This window comes from Bombina bombina, chromosome 6, assembly GCF_027579735.1.
Source record: "Bombina bombina isolate aBomBom1 chromosome 6, aBomBom1.pri, whole genome shotgun sequence".
Taxonomy (NCBI): domain Eukaryota; kingdom Metazoa; phylum Chordata; class Amphibia; order Anura; family Bombinatoridae; genus Bombina; species Bombina bombina.
In genome coordinates this window covers 599,539,920-599,565,971 of record NC_069504.1, presented here as the reverse complement: position 1 = coordinate 599,565,971, position 26,052 = coordinate 599,539,920, and the positions used below count along the sequence as shown (strand labels likewise).

The window sequence follows — 26,052 nt, the reverse complement described above, 5'->3', positions numbered from 1 at the left end:
TATATATATATATATATATATATATATATATATATATATAGATAGATGTACAGGTATACCCCACTTTACAACGCTTCACTTTACAGCGCTTCGCGGAGCTGAAGCTCAACCTCCAAGGATTTTGAAACAGTGCTGTAATCATCGTGAGATTGCGAGAAAAGTGACTGGCACCATTTTGTTATGCAAAGTTTACTTTGTTTACAGCATTACAGTGCAATCTGTGCCTCAGTGTTATAGTCTGGCAAATTTTACTACAGTAATTGTCACTATTTTACAGGTACAGTATTTATTGAATACTGTGCTGTGCTAGTGTTAAACTAAACATAGCATTATTGTACCCCTAATATATGTTAGTTCAAACATGTTTTCAATTTTTTAAACACACTGGCAAGTGAAAGAAAGCTAAAACTGCCTTGTTTCACTTTAAGACGGTTTTCACTTTACAGCGGGGCTCCGGTCCCTAACCCGCTGTATGAGCGGGGTATACATCTATTTCCATCTATTTTGTTAACGTTTGTCAGTTTAAGTATTGTGAACTTTGAATACACTTCCCCTGCATACAGCTGGTGTAAAACCAGTGAGCACTACATGTGTAAAAGACTTAGACAATATGAGTTGCGAGTTTCAGACACACCTAGGGAACTCCCTTCCTACGTGTGTTGGATTCCTGAGTTGTGGTACGGTAATGAAGTAGCTTAGGTCTGCCTTTTGTTTAAAAAGGCAGTTTCATATACAATCCTACAAAACTTAACCGTATATAGAATACATAATTACTAATATTACAAAAGGGGACCTTTATTAGAATTAAATTTACAGTGGAACATTTACAATGGCAACACAGTCAAGTAATAAAACCTCAAAATTAAGTCATTTATTCATTTCTCTGTCACAATCCATTTGTAACTATGTCTTCTTCCATTTCTTCTTCAACGTCCTCAGATGTACCTTTATTGAAAGAAAAGAAAAAAAAATAGAAGTTAATACTCGCCTGTCATTACATCCCAACAATTGTATTCTCTACACTAATTGATCTAGCCGCTCTTCCTGTTCATTACATAATTGTTTCTCTCCTTATGGCCCACTCTATTGGTTTCATAACAGTAATGTTGTAAAGTTGCTTGGGTAAAGTCAATCAGTGGCTCAAAGCTTCAGATTAGGAAACTACATCAGTAGGTGTTTGTTTAGATAACACTTTTCTTATGCAACCATCACAGATTATAACTCCATGCATAACTTTACTTCAAATTGTTCACTAAAATAAAAATAATTATTTTGCATTACTACTATTGTAGAGCCCCAATCACTAAATGTAAACACACTGGCTCTGCATAACACACAATTTATATGCTAGGTACCACAACCTGATTGGACTATAAGGTTTATAAATTATAGGACAAACCACATATGAAGTCAAACAGCATTATACTTTTAAGATTGTGAGATGTTTCTAATTAACAGAAGTACAGTTAGAGCAGTACTATTACATTTTACTAGGACTACATATGCCTAATACTATGTAAAAAGGTTTTAAAATCAACATACATTAATAGATGCCGAATTAAAGTCAAAATGAATGCAGTATGTGGACATAAGAGGCGCAAATCTTACCAGTCACAACATCTGCTCCAGGAATCTGTCCAGACTGCAGCAATCCTTTGAGTCTTTCTACTTCTGCTAATGTGGTAGCATTGGCAATGGCATTCTGCAAGATATGTGACAAGATTAGCAACAAGGTGAAGGGTAAAATGCAAAGCCAGTATTAGGTATTGTGGTCTTACTATAAAAACTGTGAGAATAATTTATTTAAAGATACACCTATGACATTAAAACAAATGTAACATTTTATTCAAGCAGTTCAGTATGACATTTACACTTAGAAGCTGGATAGATCTTTAAATTAAACCAAACAACCTAACAATGAAAAGATAGGTTAAAATGGATATGAAACGCTTTTTTTTTCTTTCATGGTTGTCATTTTAAGCAACTAATTTACACCTATTATCAAATTTTTAAAAAAAGAAAAGAAAAAAAAAAGCAGGAATGTAAGCATAGGAGTCGGCCAGTTTTTGGTTCAGCCCCTGGGTAGCACTTGCTGATTGGTGGCTAACTGTAGCTACGGATCAGCAAATGCTACCCAGGTTCTGAACCAAAAATGGGCCTGCTCCTAAGCTTACATTCCTGCTTTTAAAAATTAAATTTATGTTTACCTGATAAGTTAATTTCCTTCTTGGCAGTGAGGGTCCACGAAAACATTCGTAACGTATGGGAAATACTTCACCTGGCTACCAGGAGGCGGCAGACACCCCAAACAATACTATAAAATTACCCTCCCACTTTCCTTATCCTCGTCTTGAAACACCGGAGAATAGGGGGAAGTAGAGAGATCAGGACAGGTTGGTGGGCCCTCACTGCCAAGAAGGCAATTAATTTGTTGGGTAAGCATAAATTTAATTTTCCTTCTAATGGCAGTGAGGGTCCACAAAAACAGTCATAACCTATGGGAAACCAATACCAAAGCTGAGGAGTACATTAATGTTAGGGAGGGAAAGTAGAGAAGGCAATCCAACTACTAGGCACCACCTCTATAGAAAACTTCTCCCAAACGATGCCTTTGCAGAGGCAAAAACAACAAATCTATAGAGTAAAGAAGACCATGTAAAAAACAGGACAAATTGGAGATCAGATAAATCTGACACAACGAGAAGCAGGAAAAAGATCACATCCCAAGTAATCAACAAGATTAACAGAATGCAGAGACTCAAACGGAGCCTGACGAAGAACACATATAAAGCTCCATGGAGGAGCAACAAGAAAGAAAAGGCAGGTCTTATCCTAGCAATAGCCTGAACTACCTGACAAAACAAGCCAACCCTTGCGAAATAGAACAGAAAATGGCAAAATCTCTGACCCTTAAAGGATGAAGCCGACAGAGCCTTCTCCAGACCATCCTGAAAGAAACTCCAGGATACATGGAATCCTCACTCTATGCCAGGAAATTCCATGTTATTCACACTAACAATAAAAAATCCTCCAGACTTTATGAAACATATGTCTAGAAACAGGGTAGCATCCCTCCTGAGAGTAAGGGTCAATTTCTCAGAGATCCTCTCTGAGACAAGACTAGTCGTACGACCTCTTAGTACACAGTCTCAAAGAATGTAGGTCTTGCTTAAAAAAAAAAAAAAAAAAAAAAAAAAAAAAAAAGACAGCCTCAGGCGGTAACTGCCACAGCAGAACAGATGACGTGCACTAGATCTGCAAACCAAGCCCTGCACGGACATGCAAGAACTCGAAGAATCGAGAACATTTTCTCCAGATTGATCCTAACTACAAATTCTAGGCAGCAGCACAAACAGAATACTAGAGCGTCCACCAACTCTGCCTGAGGGTCTATAGATCTCAACCCAACCTCAGAAATGGGCAGACGGGAGGCCATGGTCTATCTCCAGACACCCTCACCTGTGAAGAATCTCTCAGAACAGAAGAGAGTCTGTCTGCACAGAAAACCCTCTTCCCAGTTCTCCACACCTGTATGTGTAAGGCTTATATCTGCCAATGGCCTGTCTCCCCATTGAAAAAGCTACCTCCTGCATTGCCAGAGAGCTATGCGGTCCACCCAGAAGAAGAACATAAGTCACGGAAGAAAAGTTGACAGAATGGAATCAATATAACAGATGGAACAAAGCTGAGGCCACAACAGAAACATTGAAGATGGACCCCAAATCCAGATAATGGGCAGAATCTCTTCCTGCAGGCGCTAGGATCCCTGAAACCATCACACAGCACCTCATCCTCACAAGCTCACATTCGTGGGGGAAAAAAAACCCATCCAGGGCGGACATAGAAACAGTTCTTAAAGAACAGGATTCCATGACTGTAGAAAATTAGTGGCGTAGTCAACTACAAAAGTGTGTACATAACGGCACTCATCACCATCATTACCACTGTATAGGTAGGGTAAGTTAATTCTATTTACGAAACAAAGATTATTAGATCCCTTAAATGTAGGAGTATATTATAATAAAACCACAACTTTATTAGTTATTAAAATGGGAAAAACAAATAAAAACAGCGTGAGAACATGAAGATTAGCACAAAATTATTATAGTGCTGTACTGTATATAAATTGAGATGAGCAGGGTATAGGTAGTCCACATGTGCATATATAATGACCTTTAATAAATGGCTATTATGCACAGAGTAGGGGATTTACCTAACAGAGCGAATGTAAGTGGGTTTTACGAGTTAAATTGTCATTGCTGGTGCATTTCATAAAAAGAGAATCCTTCTCAGAAAGTGAACAGTACTAACCAATAATAGGTAGTGTTGGATATAATTATGTACACTTTACATGTAGTCAGTTATCAGATTGGTTAGTTGTTTCGCTCTATATTCAACCAAATACTGTCTTTACAACAGTAGCAGTATAATGTTGTCAACAATTGGATAAGCAGTATTAAGTAACTAACCATTGTGTTGTAGGTGTTACAAAATAAGATGAATTAAGCCAGATATATTATGTAGATATCAGACTACAATAGAACCATCCAGATAGCGGACAGTAAATAGACTATAATGTCTCTGATATTAGTGATTTTGCCAGCAATGCTATGCCGTCACGTTATTAAGTGAGAGACTAATCGGGTATCCACTAAGATATTGTGATACGTATTAGCCCACAGCAGAGTATAGGTACTTGTGCTATCTATATTGTTCCACAAATAAAAAAATAAATAAAAAAAAGAGAGGGTCCCAAACCCGCTGGCTAGCTCCCTGACAAGTTTAGCGTGTTAACGCTATTTCAAAGGCGGAGCCGCCGCCTTGCGTCCCCTCATTTAAAGGGCCATGACACCCACATTTTTTCTTTAATGATTTAGAAAGAGAATGCATTTTTAAACATCTTTCTAATTTACTTCTATTATCTAATTTGTTTTATTCTCTTGATATTCTTTGCTGAAAAGCATATCTAGATATGCTCAGTAGCTGCTGATTGGTTGCTGCACATAGAAGTCTCATGTAATTGGGTCACCAATGTGCATTGCTTTTTCTTCAAATAAGGATATCTCAAAAATTAAGCAAAATAAATAATAGAAGTAAATTGTAATGTTTAAATTTGTATGTTCTATCTGAATCATGAAAGAAAGATTTTGGGTTTAGTGGCCCTTTAAAGGGAAGAGAGTTCACTGGGCAGATACTAAAGAGTATCAAAGAATCCAGAAAGAGTGGCAGCACCATATGGAAATATTTATTTAGCACCCAAACAAAGCAACGTTTCGGGAACCACCTTAATCATGCCACTCTTTCTGGATTCTTTGATACTGTAACTGAGGGTTTAAGTTGTGACCCTTGAGTGGAGTGCAGTGCCCTGAAGTGCTGGACTTGACTCTGTCTTACAAGGCTACGGAGTATGTCTGCCACGTTCTTGTTTGTAGCCGTATAAATTTTGTTCTGGCTAAATCTTATGTCAGAATGAATGGAAGATAATTTTACAAGTGTCTATTTGTTGTAGGTATTGAAACATATCTCCTAATATCTTATGATATTAAATAATAAGATTCTATGTTTTTATATTGGTTTGTATGACAAGTTCCCAGAATATTATGGTAATGGACACCACTATTGTTTATATAACCAGAAGTGAGGTAGAATGTGACTCGAAAATAATGAGTGGGAAAAATAAAATGAAGGGGAAAACACACACAATATAATATTAAAATGGGATTAAATTATAAATAAAAATGTCTGATTCAATGCCGTGATTGGAGGAAGCCGGATTCCTCATTTTAGACCCGGGAAGAGGCTTTGCGACGGGTGGGGGAAGTGATGCAGCGGCAAAGGGACACTAAACCCAAATTTTTTCTTTCATGATTCAGATAGATCATGCAATTTTAAGCAACTTTGAAATTGACTCCTATTATCAATTTTTCTTCGTTCTCTTGATATCTTTATTTAAAAAGCAGGAGCCGGCCCATTTCTGGTTGAGAACCTGGGTTATGCTTGCTTATTGGTGGGTAAATGTAAGCATCCAAAAAGCAAGCGCTATCCATGGTGCTGAACCTAAAATGGGCTGGTTGCTAAGATTTACATTCCTGCTTTTAAAATAAAGATAGCAAGAGAACGAATAAAAATTAATAGAAATAAAATTAGAAAGTTGCTTAAAATTTCATGCTATCTGAATCATGAAAGAAAAAAAATTGGGTTTAGTGTCCCTTTAAAAGGCAAGTATTCTCACAACACGAGTGAAATGTAAATTTTGATGAATTAAAGTGCCCCTGTTTTTAATCAGATTTTTAAAAACTGCGCACTTTATCATCTAAATTTACATTCACTTTAAGAATCCACAAATTTTCACAAAGGGCTATCTTACTTCTTATTTATTTTTATACTAGTACTCTGAGATGAACTGTTTCCTCCTTCACATTATATAATGACAGTGCACTATTTCATCACACACAGATTCAAAATATTTACAAATATTTCAATAGTGACACAAAAAAATCACAATAATCAATTTTGGAATCCTGTTCACTTTAATATTTTAATCACAATTTGTTCCTTTTATTTATAATTTTATCCAATTTTAATATTATATTGTGTGTGTTTTTCCCCCTTCATTTTATTTTTCCCACTCATTTTCGAGTCACATTCTACCTCACTTTGGTTATATAAACAATAGTTGTGCACATTACCATAATATTCTGGGAACTTGTTGTCATACAAACCAAGATAGAAATATAGAAGGCCAAGGAAGAAAGAGGAGAAACTATAAGGTGCAGAGGTGACTGAAGTTTTTAATAAAAAATATCATCTGTCTTGAATAGACCGGGCGGGCCGTGGACTCGGAACATCGCAAAAGAAAGAAATTGATCAGGTAAGCATAAATTTTGTTTTCTTTTGCATGATGTACTGAGTCCACGGTTTCATCCTTACTTGTGGGATACCAATACCAAAGCTTTAGGACACGGATGAAGGGAGGGACAAGACAGGAAACAAAATGGAAGGCACCACTGCTTGCAAAACCTCTCTCCCAAAAATAGCCTCCGAAGAAGCAAAAGTATCAAATTTGTAAAATTTTGAAAAGGTATGGAGCGAAGACCAAGTCGCAGCCTTACAAATCTGTTCAACAGAAGCATCATTTTTAAAGGCCCATGTGGAAGCTACCGCTCTAGTAGAATGAGCTGAAATCCTTTCAGGAGGCTGCTGTCCAGCAGTCTCATAAGCCAAACGGATGATGCTTTTCAGCCAAAAGGAAAGAGAAGTAGCCGTAGCCTTTTGGACCCCTACGCTTTCCAGAATAGACAACAAAGAAAAGGTTTGACGAAAATCTTTGGTTGCCTGCAAATAAAATTTCAAAGCACGAACCACGTCCAAGTTATGCAACAGACGTTCCTTCTTAGAAGGATTAGGACACAGAAGGAACAACGATCTCCTGATTGATATTCCGGTTAGAAACAACCTTAGGTAGGAACCCAGGTTTGGTACGCAAAACCACCTTATCAGCATGGAAAACAAGATAAGGCAAGTCACATTGTAATGCAGATAGTTCAGAAACTCTTCTAGCTGAAGAGATAGCAACTAGGAACAAAACTTTCCAAGATAAAAGCTTAATATCTATGGAATGCATGGGTTCAAACAGAACCCCTTGAAGAACTCTAAGAATTAAATTTAGACTCCATAGCGGAGTAACAGGTTTAAACAGAGGCTTAATTCTAGCTAAAGCCCGACAAAAAGCCCGAACGTCTGGGACATCTGCCAGACGCTTGTGCAACAGGACAGAGCAGATATCTGTCCTTTTAGGGAACTAGCTGACAATCCTTTCTCCAATCCCTCTTGGAGAAAAGACAAAATCCTAGGAATCCTGATTTTACTCCAGGAGAAGCCTTTGGATTCGCACCAGAAAAGATATTTACGACATATCTTATGATAGATTTTCCTGGTAACAGGCTTTCGAGCCTGAATCAAGGTATCTATGACCGACTCAGAGAAACCCCGCTTCGATAGAATCAGGCGCTCAATCTCCAAGCAGTCAGTTGCAGAGAAATTAGATTTGGATACTTGAATGGACCTTGAATGAGAAGGTCCTGTCTCAGTGGCAGAGATGACATGTCCACCAGGTCTGCATACCAAGTCCTGCGTGGCCACGCAGGAGCTATCAAAATCACCGAAGCTCTCTCCTGTTTGATTCTGGCAATCAAACGAGGAAGGAGAGGAAATGGTGGAAACACATAAGCCAGGTTGAATGACCAGGGTACTGCTAGAGCATCTATAAGTACTGCCTGAGGATCCCTTGACCTGGATCTGAAGCGAGGAAGTTTGGCGTTCTGACGAGACGCCATCAGATCCAATTCTGGTGTGCCCCATAGCCGAACCAGTTGGGCAAACACCTCTAGATGGAGTTCCCACTCCCCCGGATGAAAATTCTGAGGACTTAGAAAATCTGCCTCCCAGTTCTCTACTTCTGGGATATAAAATCGCTGAGTGAGCCTCTGCCCATCGTATTATCCTTGAAACTTCTATCATTGCTAAGGAACTCTTTGTTCCCCCCTGATGATTGATATAAGCCACAGTCGTGATGTTGTCTGACTGAAACCTGATGAATCTGGCCGAAGCCATCTGAGGCCATGCCTGGAGAGCATTGAATATCGCTCTTAATTCCAGAATATTTATCGGTAGGGAATTCCAGACTGCACCCCAACCCAGAAGGCTGGCGTCTGTCGTCACTATGACCCAAGCTGGCCTGCGGAAACACATTCCCTGGGACAGATGATCCTGCGACAACCACCAAAGAGGAGAGTCTCTTGGTCTCTTGATCCAGATTTATCCGAGGAGATAAATCCGCATAATCCCCATTCCACTGATTGAGCATGCATAGTTGCAGTGGTCTGAGATGCAAGCGAGCAAAGGGAACTATGTCCATTGCCGCTACCATTAGACCGATTACCTCCATACACTGAGCCACTGACGGCCAAGGAATGGAACGAAGAGCTCGGCAGGTGGACAAAATCTTTGATTTCCTGACCTCCGTCAGAAATATTTTCATGTCCACCGAGTCTATCAGAGTCCCTAGAAATGAAACTCTTGTGAGGGGGGAATGAACTCTTTTACGTTCACCTTCCACCCGTGAGATCTAAGAAAGGCCAACACTAAGTCCGTGTGAGACTTGGCTAGTTGGAAAGTCGACGCTTGAATTAGAATGTCGTCTAGATAAGGCGCCACTGCTATGCCCCGTGGCCTTAGAACCACCAGAAGGGACCCTAGCACCTTTGTGAAGATTCCACAAACTGGTAATGCTTGTCCAGAAAGGCAAACCTGAGGAATTGGTGATGATCTTTGTGGATAGGAATGTGTAGATACGCATCCTTTAAGTCCACGGTGGTCATATATTGACCCTCCTGGATCAATGGTAAAATAGTCCGAATGGTCTCCATCTTGAAAGATGGAACTCTTAGGAATTGGTTTAGAATCTCGAGATCTAGAATTGGTCTGAAAGTTCCCTCTTTTTTGGGAACCACAAACAGATTGGAGTAGAACCCCTGCCCCTGTTCTGCTTTCGGAACTGGACATTTCACTCCCATGGTAAAAAAATCTTCTACACAGCGTAAGAACGCCTCTCTTTTTGTCGGGTTTACAGACAATTAAGATGGAACCTCCCCCTTGGAGGAGAATCCTTGAAATCTAGAAGATACCCCTGTGTTACGATTTCTACTGCCCAGGAATCCTGAAGTCTCTTGCCCAGGCCTGAGCAAAGAGAGAGAGAGAGAGAGAGTCTGCCCCTACTAGATCCGGTACCGGATTGGGGGCTATCCCTTCATGCTGTCTTAGGGGCAGCAGCAAGCTTTTTGGCCTGTTTACCCTTGTTCCAAGCCTGATTAGGTCTCCATGTTGGCTTGGATTGAGCAAAGCTCCGCTCTTGCTTTGCAGCAGAGGAAGAGGAACCACTCTTGAAGTTTCGAAAGGAACGAAAATTATTCTGTTTGGTCCTTGTCTTATTTGACTTATCTTGAGGGAGGGCATGACCCTTCCCCCCAGTAATGTCTGAAATGATCTTTCAGTGCAGGCCCGAATAGGGTCTTACCCTTGAAAGGGATGGTCAAAAGCTTAGATTTAGATGACATCAGCCGACCAGGACTTAAGCCATAACACTCTACGCGCTAAAATGGCAAAACCTGAATTATTTGCTGCTAACTTCGCAAGATGAAAAGCTGCGTCTGTAATAAAAGAATTAGCTAACTTAAGAGCCTTAATTCTGTCCAGAATATCATCTAGTGGGGTCTCCATCTGAAGAGCCTCTTCTAGAGCCTCAAACCAAAAGGCAGCTGCAGTAGTTACAGGAACAATGCACGCTATAGGTTGAAGAAAACCTTGATGAACAAAAATTTTCTTTAGGCGACCCTCTAATTTTTTATCCATAGGATCAATGAAAGCACAACTGTCTTCAATAGGTATAGTTGTACGCTTAGCCAGAGTAGAAATAGCTCCCTCCACGTCTGCCATGAGTCCTTTATGGTGTCAGATATGGGAAACATTTTCTTTAGAACAGGAGGGGGAGCGAACGGAATACCTGGTCTATCCCACTCCTTAGTAACAATGTCCAAAATCCTCTTAGGGACTGGAAAAACATCAGTGTAAAACGGGAACCTCTAAATATTTATCCATTTTACACAATTTCTCTGGAACCACAATAGGGTCACAATCATCCAGAGTCGCTAAAACCTCCCTGAGCAATAAGCAGAGGTGTTCTAGCTTAAATTTAAATGCCATCATATCTGAATCTGTCTGAGGGAACATCCTTCCTAATATCAGAAATCTCACCCTCGGACAGCAAATCCCTCATCCCTACCTCAGAACATTGTGAGGGAATATCGGATACGGCTACCAAAGCGTCAGAAGGCTCAGCATTTGATCTTAACCCAGAGCTACTGCGCTTCCCTTGCAATTTAGATAAAACCTCTGAGGGTAGTATTCATAACTGAAGCCGTATCTTGCAAGGTGAAAGAATTAGACGCACTAGAAGTACTTGGCATCGCTTGTGCGGGCGTTACTAGTTGTGACACTTGGGGAGAACTAGATGGAAAACCTGATTTCCTTCTGAGAATCATCCAATGCCAAATTTTTATAAGTCAAAATATGCTGTTTGCAATTTATAGACATATCAGTACAAGTGGGACACATTCTAAGAGGGGGGTTCCACAATGGCTAACAAACAAGTTGAGCAATGAGTTTCCTCAATGTCAGACATGTTTAACAGGTTAAGACAAGCAAGCTTGGAAAACACTTTATTTAATGAAAAAAAACACAATTTTCAAAAACTGTACTGTGCCTTTAAGTGAAAAAAAGGCATACACAAACTGAAAAACTGGTTAAAATTGCTTCAAATTTTCTGAAATTTTAAGAGTGTACCCACAAAGCTTTAGAAAGATTGCACCACAAGTAAATAAGCAATAAACCCCAAAATGAGAAAACCGGATTGATGCCCAAAAACCGGTAAAAACCCCTGTCAGCACCTTGCCACAGCTCTGCTGTGGCGCCTACCTGCCCTTAGGGAACGAAAATATGAGGATAAAGCTTTGTTTAGGCTCCAGAAGAGTACCAGGACCTCTGGAAATGCTGCTTGTCAGCATAAACTAAATGCGCAAGGCGTGAAAATAGGCCCCGCCCATCTCACTCGATGTTGCTGGGCCTACACCAAATCCATCAAACCCCGTTTGTAAACCATGTGGGTTATAAAAACCCCTAAATAAGCCAAATGAACCCTCAAACAGATGTCCCATCAGCAAAAATATAAACTTTTACTCCCAGACACACAAACGTTTGCCCAATATATCAAACTGAGTGCCCATAAAATTAGCCCTTAATGCAAGCTAATAATGCCCCTTAAAAACTAGGATTACTGCTTCCCCTTCCCCTAATGGGGATACTGTCAGCCTTTCCGAGTTAACACAATCTCTGCAGAAAATATGACTGAACATACCTCATTGCTGTATAGCAAGAAACCGTTACTCACACTGAAGTTTTCCTGTACTCAGCTTCTGTGGGAACAGCAGTGGACCTTAGTTACAAATGCTAAGATCATCCTCCTCCAGGCAGAAATCTTCATCTATGTCCTGCCTGAGAGTAAATAGTACAACACCGGTACCATTTAAAAATAAACTCTTGATTGAAGATAAAATAAAACTAACAGTTTAACACCTCTTTCACTTTACCCTTCCTGCTTAGAGCCGGCAAAGAGAATGACTGGGGGGTGGAGTTAAGGGGGGAGCTATATAGACAGCTCTGCTGTGGGTGCTCTTTGCCACTTCCTGTTGGGAAGGATAATATCCCACAAGTAAGGATGAAACCGTGGACTCGGTAAATCATGCAAAAGAAATGCGAACCTTAAACTTGTGATGGTCCTTGTGGATGGGAACATGCAGGTACGCGTCCTTAAATCTACAGTTGTCATAAATTGACCCTCTTGAACCAAGGGAAGAAATTAATGAATAGTTTCCATCTTGAAGGACGGTACTCTGAGGAACTTGTTTAGACTTTTGAGATCTAAAATTGGTCTAAAGGTTCCCTCTTTTTTGGGAAGCACGAACAGATTGGAGTAGAAACCCAGACCCTGTTCCTGCAATGGGACAGGAAATATCACTCTCAGATCGGAAAGGTCCCGAACACAGTGTAAGAAAGCAGAAAACTGCCCCTGGGAGGAAAGGTCTTGAACTCTAGCTTGTATCCCTGGGACACGATGTCCACCGCCCAGGGATCCTGAACATCCCAAACCCAAGCCTGAGCGAAGAATTAAAGTCCCTTCTGCTTATTCCTCTTATACTGAGAGAGGAAATGGCCCTTTCCTCCCGTAATGTCAGAGATTATTTCTGTCAATCCCAGCCCAAACAAGGTCTTTCCCTTGTAAGGGATCGGCAAAAGCTTAGACAACACATCCGCAGACCAAAATTTCAACCATAAACTCTGCGGGCCAGCACAGCAAAACCGGAAATCTTTGCTCCCAGTTTAATAACCTGTAGGGAAGCATCCGTAATAAAGGAATTGGCCAACTTAAGGGCCTTGATCCTATCCTGGATCTCTTCAGGGGGAGTGTATCTGAATAAAATCAGACGACGCATCAAACCAGTATGCAGCCGCACTAGTGACGGTAGCAATACACACCGCAGGTTGCCATTGTAAACCCTGGTGTACATACATTTTCTTGAGTAACCCCTCTAATTTCTAGTCCACAGGATCTTTAAAAGGAACAACTATCTTCTATGGGAATAGTGGTCCTCTTAGCCAGCATGGAAATTGCCCCTTCCATCTTGGGTACCGTCTGCCAAGACTCCTTGATATGAAGTGGAAATGCTTCCACTTCAAAATACAGTTGTGGCAGATCTAGTAGGGCAGACCTAGATTATTTCATCCATTCTGCGCAGGACAAGAAGGCACTAGAGTGTGCAAACAGTGGCAGTGTAGAATAAAGAAATGTAAAGGGGACTTCAAACCCTGTCTACCGGTCCCCAACTTGCCTCAGCACAACAGGCTTTTAAAATTGACGATAACTAAAGTTAAAACATGACTGTGCCCATGGATTAAAAGAATCTCAGTGGAGTTTGAAAATCTGCAATTTTAAGAGGTAAGGGACTTTGAACTGATACAAAGAAGCTGATAAGAGTTCATTGTATTCAAAACTGAGTAGTTTCAAACATGGTTGGCTTGATGCTTTCCCACACCTGATTGGAGACTGATTTCTGCTGCTGCTTTTTGTTTACCTGTTTTTCTACAGCCAATACCCCTACATTGAAATTTTCAATATAGGTGGCGGCTTCAACCATTATAACTTTTCTCCATTTTATATATTTTTTTTTTTTTTTTTTTTTTTTAAGTGTCGACTTTATTATCAAAATAAGAAGTACAAAATTGGAAGACGCAGCTTCCCAAAGCAAAGATCGACAAAGTTTTACGAGATAAACTGTAATTAACAATGAAGAGAAATATTAGTATACAAGCGTTATTTATGTGACCAAAAATGTAGTTACTTCATATTTGCTTGTAAAGGGTTAAAAGTAAGAGAGAAATGAAAGGAGTGAAGGAGAGGGAGAGAGATGAAAAGGGAAAGAATGATTACACTGTCTAATAGTGAGGAGAAGAAATAAAGTGGAAGATTTGGGATAACCGGAGCCGACAAAATTGTAAGAATTATTGAAAGCTTAGTAAACCATGTAGTTAAGCCCAAAGGCTACCATTTTATATTTATTTTATGTCCCTTAAAGGACTATTTGTAGAAACTGCACTGGTGATAAGTGATGCAATCATTTACATTAGGTAGGCTACCATAAAAATGTAAAATAGACGTACAATTACTATAAAGCAAGCATACATTTACTATAGGATTGTGACAGGAGCTGGAAGTTAAACTGCAGAACCTCACTTGGACACGACTTTTCTGAATGTGTGTTTTATCTCCAGAATCCAAAATTAATTGTAAGCATCTTTAAAGTAGCATGGTTCATAAAATAGAAGTATTTCAGAACTGTTTTCCAAAGTTTACCTTGATAGCTTCAACGTCACCTGGGGAAGGACCTAATTTCTTCTTTTCAACTGGTAAACCAGCACCAGGTGTGAATCTAAGTCCAGAGAAAACAAAAAGGACAGCAATAGAATTAAATGCAAATTTCCCATTTCAGCTGCTTCCCACATCCTTCATAGTTAAAACCATGAAAGATTTAAAACCAGTGTAGTATCTTATCTTTGTTAATAACCGATACAAAAGAATAAACCTCTTCAGAAGCACTTTGATTTTATTTCCCTAGGTGGGAGGTTCTATACATTAATATTTTACCATGAATAACTAGTACACCAAAATAAAAAAGCCTCAACACATATTTGAGCTTAATAGAAAAAAAAAAAAAAAAAAAAAAAAGGATAAAAAAAGGGGACAGGGAGAAAATCGTGTAAGTAGAATCCTATATAATAAATGGCCAAGTATGTTTGTCAGATGCATAGAGACTGCACGTGACAAACATACCTGGCCATTTGGATCCTGACACTCAGCACAGAGGAAGGCTGAAGCTGAGTGTCAGGGAACGTGGCCGACGGGAGCGTTGCGATGGGGGCGTGGCCAGGCGTCGCAAGGGCATGGCCGGGAGCGGCAAGGGACGTGACCAGAGGGTGTCGCCGTAATGGGGCGTGGCCAGGGAGGCAAAGGCTTTCAATTAAGACAGAGCCAGAGAGGAAGCAGGAGAGGGGGGGGGGGGGGGGGAGAGAGAGAGACAAAGGGGGGGGGGGGGGGAGAGAACAAAGGAGAGGGGGGGGGGGGAGAGAAAGCAAAAGAGGGGGGGGAAGAGAAAGCAAAAGAGAGGGGGGAAAGCAAAAGAGAGGGGGGGGGGGAGAGAGCAAAAGAGAGGGGGGGGGGGGGAGAGAGCAAAAGAGAGGGGGGGGGGAGAGAGCAAAAGAGAGGGGGGGGGGGGAGAGAGCAAAAGAGAGGGGGGGGGGGAGAGAGCAAAAGAGAGGGGGGGAGAGAGAGCAAAAGAGAGGGGGGGAGAGAGAGCAAAAGAGAGGGGAGAGAGAGAGCAAAAGAGAGGGGAGAGAGAGAGCAAAAGAGAGGGGGGAGAGAGAGCAAAAGAGAGGGGGGAGAGAGAGCAAAAGAGAGCGGAGAGAGAGAGCAAAAGAGAGGGGGGAGAGAGAGCAAAAGAGAGGGGGGAGAGAGAGCAAAAGAGAGGGGGGAGAGAGAGCAAAAGAGAGGGGGGAGAGAGAGCAAAAGAGAGGGGGGAGAGAGAGCAAAAGAGAGGGGGGAGAGAGAGCAAAAGAGAGGGGGGAGAGAGAGCAAAAGAGAGGGGGGAGAGAGAGCAAAAGAGAGGGGGGAGAGAGAGCAAAAGAGAGGGGGGAGAGAGCAAGGGGTGGGACCGCTGTACTGCAAAAAATGGCCCATGTACACGGGCTTTAGTACTAGTCTTTAATAAAGAATCTAAAAAAAAAACAAAAGCTGTCACAAACCTCCTGATAAGGATATGGTATATTATATATGTTTCAGGTGCCTATACAAAGTGCTTGAGAAGAAAGGCTTTGATTTCAACAGAAATTCTTATCTTACGTTTTTGATCTCTTGGCAATATCCTTTGCAAGCTGTGCACCCCGCTTGCCCTTGAACAAATTCGCTGCCTCCTCTCGCTCCTGAAGCGATACCATAGACAGAGTTAAACAAAAACCAGCAAAAAAGAATGCAGCATTGGGAACAACTGAACTGTGAGCTCTTGTTTGAAATGAACTGAATAGTTGATTTGATGATCAAAAAAATAAATAAAAATTATATATAATTTATAATTATATAATTAAATAATATAAATATATATATTTTGACTTGAGACAGTAAAATTAGGTTTACAAATTCATGGGTCACAGATGGCGTGGAACGTAAAAGAAAAAGCTGTCTTGCATCTTTAATTGTGGAGAGGCAAAGCAATCTCAACCAGTCAACAATCCCATCTAATAACATTAAAATAAAGGAAACAGACCATAGAGGTTGACAAAAACCATCTTGGGTGCAAATATGTTCCCAGTTGATGGGGGATTTTTTTTTTATGGTAAAAATTAGGTATAACATAAGGCCAAGGCACGAAAAACGTTTTTACTTGGTCAGTACATTATATATTCTCAATACCATGTATAATATGAGACATGAAATTCTGTGTGTTCCCTACTCAAAAGTATCTGTTTAAGTATGGATCTTTTCTTTTGTGAAGAAAAAAAAAACCCCACATACAAAAAAAACAAAACCACCCCATATATTACAAAGGTTAAAAAGAAAATACAGAATTCTATATACAAGCATGTGAAACCCAAAGTAGAGCAATTTCAATAAACCAAATTCCATCACATCATTCATAAGACAGACATGCAATGAGAAAAAAAAAAACAAAAACAAAAAAAAAACACACACATACCGCTAGCTTGATCTTTTGAAAGTCCAGGATCCGAACCTGTGGTAATTTGTAAACCACATAAAGCCTGTAATGTCTTTTATTGATGACTGGATTTTTTAATAAACTGTTCCAAAACAAAAAAAAATAAAAAAGTTCTTAATTGTACAGGTAACTTGTTTGTTTATAACATTGCACATATTCATAAAAAGGTATTCATAAAGTTTTTTTATTTTTAAGGAGTCAAAAATTGAGAGGAAAGGCTTAGAAAATAGATTAACATTTACCCAAGCAAGTGGGTGAACAAGATTCACTTATGGTCAATGTAATATAAGTAGTGGAAGAATATATTAGCAGGGCAAAGAATGTTATGGTTTTTGTGCCACTTCAGTAAAAATAAGTGGAGAGGTTTTAGAAGGGGAATCTAAAGAAACAAGAGAATTTGAAGATGAACCAAACACTTAATTAGAATATGCTGCATGGTAGACTAGAAGGCTGAACTCTATAGATGTTAACAGAATGCAGTAGTGACAGTGGGAGAGCATAATTAGGTTGAATAGTGAAATAAGAAAAGTTTGTGGAATAGGCATTTAAAAACTGAGGGGAAATAGAGGAGAATCTATTCATTAAAGGGACAGTTTACTCAAAAATTTTCTCCCCTTTAATTTGTTCCCAATGATCCACTTTACCTGCTGGAGTGTATTAAATTGTTTACAAGTAGCTCATTTACCCTTATATTGGCATTTGAAATTGTTGATTTAGCATGTGGTATCCCCACCTATTCTGAAAGTTTGTGGCCGCGCGTACCAGCTATAGATAAGCTTTGTAAACACAGCCAGCAGAAGAAATGACACTCCCAGTCAGATATAGCAGACATAAGGTAATACGTTGATTTTCCATTGTTCTCTCAAAGTACTGGTGATTGTTTTAAGGACAGATATAAGATAAAGAAGCAGGTATATGTGCACAATGTGATACAGTAATGAGATCTGATTATACCTACAAGCTCAACCCATTTTATTAGGTTGTGGCTTCAAAACACAAAATCAGAGCTTTAATATACACAAATAAGCCTTAAAAAGCTAATTTTCATAAATTTTTTACTCTGCAGTTGGTAAAAAAAGCAATTGTAAACACATTAAGGGAAAAACTATTTTACAGTATACTGTCCCTTTAATTTACTTGAACTGTTTTATCACTTTACATGTACTGATGTTAGATGTTACAGTGAAAGTATCTATTACTAGTGAATGTACACATTCACTAAAGTAATCAGTGAATATTGAAGAAATGGTTTGAAAATCATAAATCCATATTCACTAGTGAGAGTGTATACCCTCTCTGGTGTTCGTTAATCTTTACTAATAAAGGTTGGGAAAAGTACATTTAAAATAAAAAGAGATTAAAAAAAACAAAAACAAAAAACAGACCTTGTAAAAAGTTTTTGAAAAACAGTAACAGTTTTGTGTGAGGGAAATCGGTGACCAATTTTTCTGGCCAAGCTGAAAATTGAGAACTTGTCAAAAGTTTTTGCAAAATGCTGTCCCTATCTAGTGTTTACTACCTGGGAAAAAGTAAATGTAAAATAAAACTATAAAAAATGTTTAATAAAAGTTTTAAATTTATTGCAGCAAGTGAAATAGTTACATTTTGGATGTACATAAAGTGCCATTCTTCTTCTTGCAATTACACTTCAGAGTCCCAAATTTCAAAGTGCGAGAAATCCTGCGTACAGTGAATTGAAGAACAACCTGCTGCATTCTAGAACATTCACTAATGACAAGCAGCGGAAGTACACTTTCACTAGCGATTGGGAACAGATAGCACTAGTACTCACTGATTACTTTACACATTTAACATGCCATGTCAGCTTAACTCACATCACAAGGATACAATACACACGCAACTTACGAAAGATAAGCGAGATGTTTTACTGGCGCCAGATTATCTAGATCACCCTATGGAAATAAAATTCAATATGATAGTTAAGTATAAATCAGATATTAAAAAAGATATGCAAAACATTACAGACAGGTTAAGAGAAAGAAAGGGTATGTGTTACGTGGATAAAGGCGAGTTAGTTTAGGTGTTTCTGGGACATTGCTGGCCATAACTATCAATTTATATTAATAACTGCCATTTATACTGAAATGACCAACATAATTGGAAGAACCCTTTGCTCCAAAGAACAAACATTTTTTGAACAACCCTTTAAGTGATGTACAGCATAGATATGAGCTATGCAGAACTCCTGTAGCCACATTCAAAGCAGTGAGTGACTCCCAGAGGCAGAACTTTTTTTCACTTTCTGCAATAAATTTTTTTTAGTTAAAAAGGGACAGTCAACACCAGAATTTTTGCTATTTTAAAAGATAATCCCTTAATTACCAATTACCCAGTTTTGTATAACCAACACAGTTATAATAAACTTTTTACCTCTGTGATTACCTTGTATCTAAGCCTCAGCAGACTGCCCCCTTATTTTTTGACCGACTTGCATTTTAGACAATCAGAGCTGTCTCCATGGTAAATTCATGTGCATGAACTCAATGTTATCTATATGAAACACGTGAACTAATGCCCTCTAGTGGTGAAAAACTATCAAAATGCATTTAGATTAGAGGCAGCCTCCAAGGTCCAAGAAATTAGCATACGAACCTCCTAGGTTTAGCTTTCAACTAAGAATACCAAGAGAACAAAACAAAATTGGTGATAAAAGAAAATTAGAAAGTTGTTTAAAATTACATGCCTTATTTGAAACACGAAAGTTTTTTTGGACTTGACTGTCCCTTTAAACTTTTTCTGCAGGTTTTTTAAATAAAAATCAATTTCAAATTAGGCAGTTACATTAAAGCACCAGTTCAAAAGCAATGTGTTTATTAACTGGAAAATAATTCCATTTTTAAAGTTTAATAATATATTTCAGCAGCTGAAAATTGAATTGCAAATTAGCTGCAGACAAAAAAAAATTGTAAAAAGTCTCTTGAATGAATTGGTTTCCTTTTCTCTTGGTCTAACATAGAAATGAAATAATACAAAAGGTGCATTGCTCATAAGAATGACTTATATTCAGAAAAAAACAGTAGTGTGGGAAAGGCTAGGGGCTGGGATTGAAAACAATCAGAGCCAGTCAACAATCAATGGGCACCTGCTTTGCAGCTATACTGCATATTTGACTGTTCACTTTAAACTGCACTTTGCTGTGGATGCGCTGTGTTAAAGGGACAGTCTAGGCCAAAATAAACTCTCATGATTCAGATAGAGCATGTAATTTTAAACAATTTTCCAATTTACTTTTATCCCCAATTTTGCTTTGTTCTCTTGGTATTCTTAGTTGAAAGCTTAACCCAGGAGCCCACCTCTTTCAGATTGCATTTTAACAGTTTTTCACCACTAGAGGGTGTTAGTTAACGTATTTCATATAGATAACACTGTGCTCGTGCATGAGAAGTTATCTGGGAGCAGGCACTGATTGGCTAGACTGCAAGTCTGTCAAAAGAACTGAAATAAAGGGGCAGTTTGCAGAGGCTTAGATACAAGATAATCACAGAGGTTAAAAGTATATTATTATAACTGTGTTAGTTATGCAAAACTGGGAAATGGGTAATAAAGGGATTATCTATCTTTTAAAACAATAAAAATTCTGGTGTAGACTGTCCCTTTAAGGAAAACAGAGTGCAGCACTGTTTGAAGACAACAGCCTGATGTAAAGCAGTGCTGCAAAGTTAAAGCACTAACAGTTCCTGCATGTGTCCTGTTCTTTCTGCAGACATGATGCATTTTCTGCGATGACATCTCAGATAACTATATCTTCTGCCTTGGAGGTGTCACAAGGTCTCTCCTTATTAATGCTGTAAAAACAGTACACTAGTTGCTCCAAGAGAACATGGCATGGTCCTCCATATTAAAAAAGGGTTAAAAGAATCATACGTGTACGTACAGGTTTATCAGAATTTTTACAATAATGAAACACAAAAACTACTTGAAACATGAAATATCTATTTTTACCCTCCAACTTTACAGCTCTGGTACATCCGCTGTGAAATCCCTGCACGCCCTCAGAAAAGGGCTAAGCAAAGCTCCCATATTAACACCCCTCCCCAATTGTAAGCAATATGTAAATCCCAATGTCTCTACCCACAATTTTAAAGAGAAAGTAAGAGACACAGATAATCTAAAAAAAAATTAAATGCCTTACTCTAACCCTGTTGAATGGTTCTTGCCCCAGGATCCGTCAGCATCTGTTAACTTGCCTCTATGCAGCAGCCCCTTAGAACTAAACAGCTTTAAGCCAGGCACCCTTTTTACATCTTGCAGCCACCATTCATCCGGTCGTAGACACCTACCCGCCTGTCTTAGTGTAACATTGATTGGGAGCAGGTACGGCTACAGGAGCGGCTAGGATTGGGAAGATTTGGCTCTGTGTACCACATTACAAGGGCAAACTGTGGCTATCAAGAAGGTGAAACAATGTTCTAAGAATAGCCAAGCTTCCAGACAAAGCCGATTGTTGCCTTCCTCCAGCATCTGCATGTAGTGCAGGTCCTAAGCTGCCAACACTTCCTGTTCAGGAGACCCAGATATCTCTGGCACCATCATTGAGTATGTTGGCGGCAGCAGCACTCTGCACCACTGCATCTACAAAAGAAACCTGCACTGGGCATGGAATGCTGCCTGGGGTACGCGAGACAAGTTGCAGATGGACTGTGCTTCATGCACCGGGGCAGAGTGGTGCACTTAGAGACAGCCAATGTGCTACTGGCAAAGAGAGGCATGTGCAAGATTGGAGACACTGGCTGCTCGCAGCTCTTGCAGAATGGAGAAGACAGCCTGTGCTGCACCCAACTCCGTCACCAGAATAGCATGGATCATGTTAAGAGATCATCGCTTGAGAATGGCCACATAGACCCTGTGCAGGGATAAGCGTTAATATACAGCTGCAGGGACCCACTGGTGCAGGCATATTCACAGGGATAGATTTCAGTGGTGTAACTATGTATGAAGACTATTGCTTTCCATTCCGTGTGCTCCTTTCACAGACCGGCCCATTGCATCAGTGCACAGCATTTTGTCTTGTTTATGAAGGACTACTATACTTATTTCTGGAAAATATTAGCTGCTGAAATAAACATAAGATCTGAGATAAATTACCAAATGTCATCTACATGTTTAATATCTAGTTACAGCAGTGTTGGGGCTTATATTCAGCCTGGCACAACTCTTGACACTAGCAACGACATCACCCCTCCCCACGGGAAAGTGCACACAGGAGCAGGGAGCTGTACCGAACGTACGTTTGATTCTTACTAACTAGGGCTTGGCTGGGGGAGTTTAAATAGCATGAAAGAAGAAAAAAGAGATACAAATATAAAATAAATAAATATATATATATATATATATATATATATATATATATATATATATATATATATATATATATATATATATATATATATATATATATATATACACATATATACACATATATACATACACATAATTTATGTAAGAACTTACCTGATAAATTCATTTCTTTCATATTAGCCAGAGTCCATGAACTAGTGACGTATGGGATATACATTCCTACCAGGAGGGGCAAAGTTTCCCAAACCTCAAAATGCCTATAAATACACCCCTCACCACACCCACAATTCAGTTTAACGCATAGCCAAGAAGTGGTGTGATAATAAAAAAGTGCGAAAGCATAAAAAAAATAAGGAATTGGAATAATTCTGCTTTATACAAAAAAAAATCATAACCACCACAAAAAAGGGTGGGCCTCATGCTAATATGAAAGAAATGAATTTATCAGGTAAGTTCTTACATAAATTATGTTTTCTTTCATGTAATTAGCAAGAGTCCATGAGCTAGTGACGTATGGGATAATGAATACCCAAGATGTGGATCTTCCACGCAAGAGTCACTAGAGAGGGAGGGATAAAATAAAGACAGCCAATTCCGCTGAAAATAATCCACATCCAAAACAAAGTTAAAATCTTATAATGAAAAAAAACTGAAATTATAAGCATAAGAATCAAACTGAAACAGCTGCCTGAAGTACTTTTCTACCAAAAACTGCTTCAGAAGAAGAAAACACATCAAAATGGTAGAATTTAGTAAAAGTATGCAAAGACCACCAAGTTGCTGCTTTGCAAATCTGATCAACCGAAGCTTCATTCCTAAACGCCCAGGAAGTAGAAACTGACATAGTAGAATGAGCTGTAATCCTTTGAGGTGGAGTTTTACCCGACTCAACATAAGCATGGTGAATCAAAGACTTTAACCAAGATGCCAAAGAAATGGCAGAGGCCTTCTGACCTTTCCTAGAACCGGAAAAGATAACAAATAGACTAGAAGTCTTTCGGAAATTCTTAGTAGCTTCAACATAATATTTCAAAGCTCTAACTACATCCAAAGAATGCAACAATCTTTCTTCAGAAAAGGAGACTCACAAGAAAGAGCAGATAATTCAGAAACTCTTCTAGCAGAAGAGATGGCCAAAAGAAACAAAAACTTTCCAAGAAAGTAATTTAATGTCCAGCGAATGCATAGGTTCAAACGGAGGAGCTTGAAGAGCTCCCAGAACCAAATTCAAACTCCAAGGAGGAGAAATTGACTTAATAACAGGTTTTATACAAACCAAAGCTTGTACAAAACAATGAATATCAGGAAGACTACCAATCTTTCTGTGGAAAAGAACAGAAAGAGCAGAGATTTGTCCTTTCAAGGAACTTGCAGACAAACCTTTATCCAAACCATCCTGAAGAAACTGTAAAATTCTAGGAATTCTAAAAGAATGCCAAGAAAAATGATAAGAAAAACACCAAGAAATGTAAATCTTCCAGACTCGATAATATATCTTCCTAGATACAGATTTACGAGCCTGTAACATAGTATTAATCACAGAGTCAGAGAAACCTCTTTGACCAAGAATCAAGCGTTCAATCTCCATACCTTTAAATTTAAGGATTTGAGATCCTGATGGAAAAAAGGACCTTGCGATAGAAGGTCTGGTCTTAATGGAAGTCCACGGTTGGCAAGTGGCCATCCGGACAAGATCTGCATACCAAAACCTGTGAGGCCATGCTGGAGCCACCAGCAGAACAAACAAGCACTCCTTTAGAATCTTGGAAATCACTCTTGGAAGAAGAACTAGAGGCGGAAAGATATAGGCAGGATGATACTTCCAAGGAAGTGACAATGCATCCACTGCCTCCGCCTGAGAATCCCTGGATCTGGACAGATACCTGGGAAGTTTCTTGTTTAGATGAGAAGCCATCAGATCTATTTCTGGAAGTCCCCACATTTGAACAATCTGAAGAAATACCTCTGGGTGAAGAGACCATTCGCCCGGATGTAACGTTTGGCGACTGAGATAATCCGCTTCCCAATTGTCTATACCTGGGATATGAACCGCAGAAACTAGACAGGAGCTGGATTCCGCCCATACCAGTATTCGAGATACTTCTTTCATAGCCAGAGGACTGTGAGTCCCTCCTTGATGATTGATGTATGCCACAGTTGTGACATTGTCCGTCTGAAAACAAATGAACGACTCTCTCTTTAGAAGAGGCCATGACTGAAGAGCTCTGAAAATTGCACGGAGTTCCAAAATGTTGATTGGTAATCTCACCTCCTGAGATTCCCAAACCCCTTGTGCTGTCAGAGACCCCCAAACAGCTCCCCAACCTATCAGACTTGCATCTGTTGAAATCACAGTCCAGGTCGGAAGAACAAAAGAAGCCCCCTGAACTAAACGATGCGGTCTGTCCACCACGTCAGAAAGTGTTGTACAATTGGTTTTAAAGATATTAATTGAGATATCTTTGTATAATCCCTGCACCACTAGTTCAGCATACAGAGCTGAAGAGGTCGCATGTGAAAACGAAAAGGGGATCGCGTCCGATGCAGCAGTCATAAGACCTAGAATTTCCATGCATAAGGCTACCGAAGGGAATGATTGAGACTGAAGGTTTCGACAAGCTGAAACCAATTTTAGACGTCTCTTGTCTGTCAGAGACAGAGTCATGGACACTGAATCTATCTGGAAACCTAAAAAGGTTACCCTTGTCTGAGGAATCAATGAACTTTTTGGTAAATTGATCCTCCAACCATGTTCTCGAAGAAACAATACAAGTCGATTCGTATGAGATTCTGCTAAATGTGAAGACTGAGCAAGTACCAAGATATCGTCCAAATAAGGAAATACCACAATACCCTGTTCTCTGATTACAGACAGAAGGGCACCGAGAACCTTTGTAAAAATCCTTGGAGCTGTTGCTAGGCCAAACAGCAGAGCCACAGACTGGTAATGCTTGTCTAGGAAAGAGAATCTCAGAAACGGATAGTGATCTGGATGAATCGGAATATGCAGATATGCATCCTGTAAATCTATTGTGGACATATAATGCCCTTGCTGAACAAAAGGCAGAATAGTCCTTATAGTTACCATTTTGAATGTTGGTATCCTTACATAATGATTCAATATTTTTAAATCCAGAACTGGTCTGAAGGAATTCTCCTTCTTTGGTACAATGAAGAGATTTGAGTAAAACCCCAGCCCCTGTTCCAGAACTGGAACTGGCATAATTACTCCAGCCAATTCTAGATCTGAAACACATTTCAGAAATGCTTGAGCCTTCACTGGATTTACTGGGACACGGGAAAGAAAAAATCTTCTTGCAGGAGGCCTTATCTTGAAGCCTATTCTGTACCCTTGTGAAACAATGTTCTGAATCCAAAGATTGTGAATCGAATTGATCCAAATTTCTTTGAAAAATCGTAATCTGCCCCCTACCAGCTGGGCTGGAATGAGGGCCGCACCTTCATGTTGACTTGGGAGCTGGCTTTGGCTTTCTAAAAGGCTTGGATTTATTCCAGACTGGAGATGGTTTCCAAACTGATACCGCTCCTGTAGGGGAAGGATCAGGCTTTTGTTCCTTATTGTGACGAAAGGAACGAAAACGATTAGTAGACCTAAATTTACCTTTAGATTTTTTATCCTGTGGTAAAAAAGTTCCTTTCCCCCAGTAACAGTTGAAATAGAATCCAACTGTGAACCAAATAATGTATTACCCTGGAAAGAAAGGGAAAGCAAAGTTGACTTAGAAGACATATCAGCATTCCAAGTTTTAAGCCATAAAGCTCTTCTAGCTAAAAT

At 39.4% G+C, this 26,052-nt stretch overlaps 1 protein-coding gene across 1 annotated transcript in view; it reads right to left on the bottom strand.

Annotated features, from left to right (window-relative positions):
- Positions 1 to 774: 774 nt before the first annotated feature.
- Positions 775 to 26,052, bottom strand: part of SNRPA1 (small nuclear ribonucleoprotein polypeptide A') — a 36,327-nt gene continuing 11,049 nt past the window's right edge. Inside the window, exons 4-9 of the mRNA XM_053717590.1 lie at positions 18,804 to 18,850; positions 16,917 to 17,019; positions 16,067 to 16,146; positions 14,525 to 14,600; positions 1,609 to 1,702; positions 775 to 945 (exon numbers count right to left, since the gene is read on the bottom strand). Coding sequence (XP_053573565.1) covers positions 887 to 945; positions 1,609 to 1,702; positions 14,525 to 14,600; positions 16,067 to 16,146; positions 16,917 to 17,019; positions 18,804 to 18,850 — 459 coding nt within the window. The 3' untranslated portion in view covers positions 775 to 886. The remainder of the gene's footprint in view (positions 946 to 1,608; positions 1,703 to 14,524; positions 14,601 to 16,066; positions 16,147 to 16,916; positions 17,020 to 18,803; positions 18,851 to 26,052) is intronic.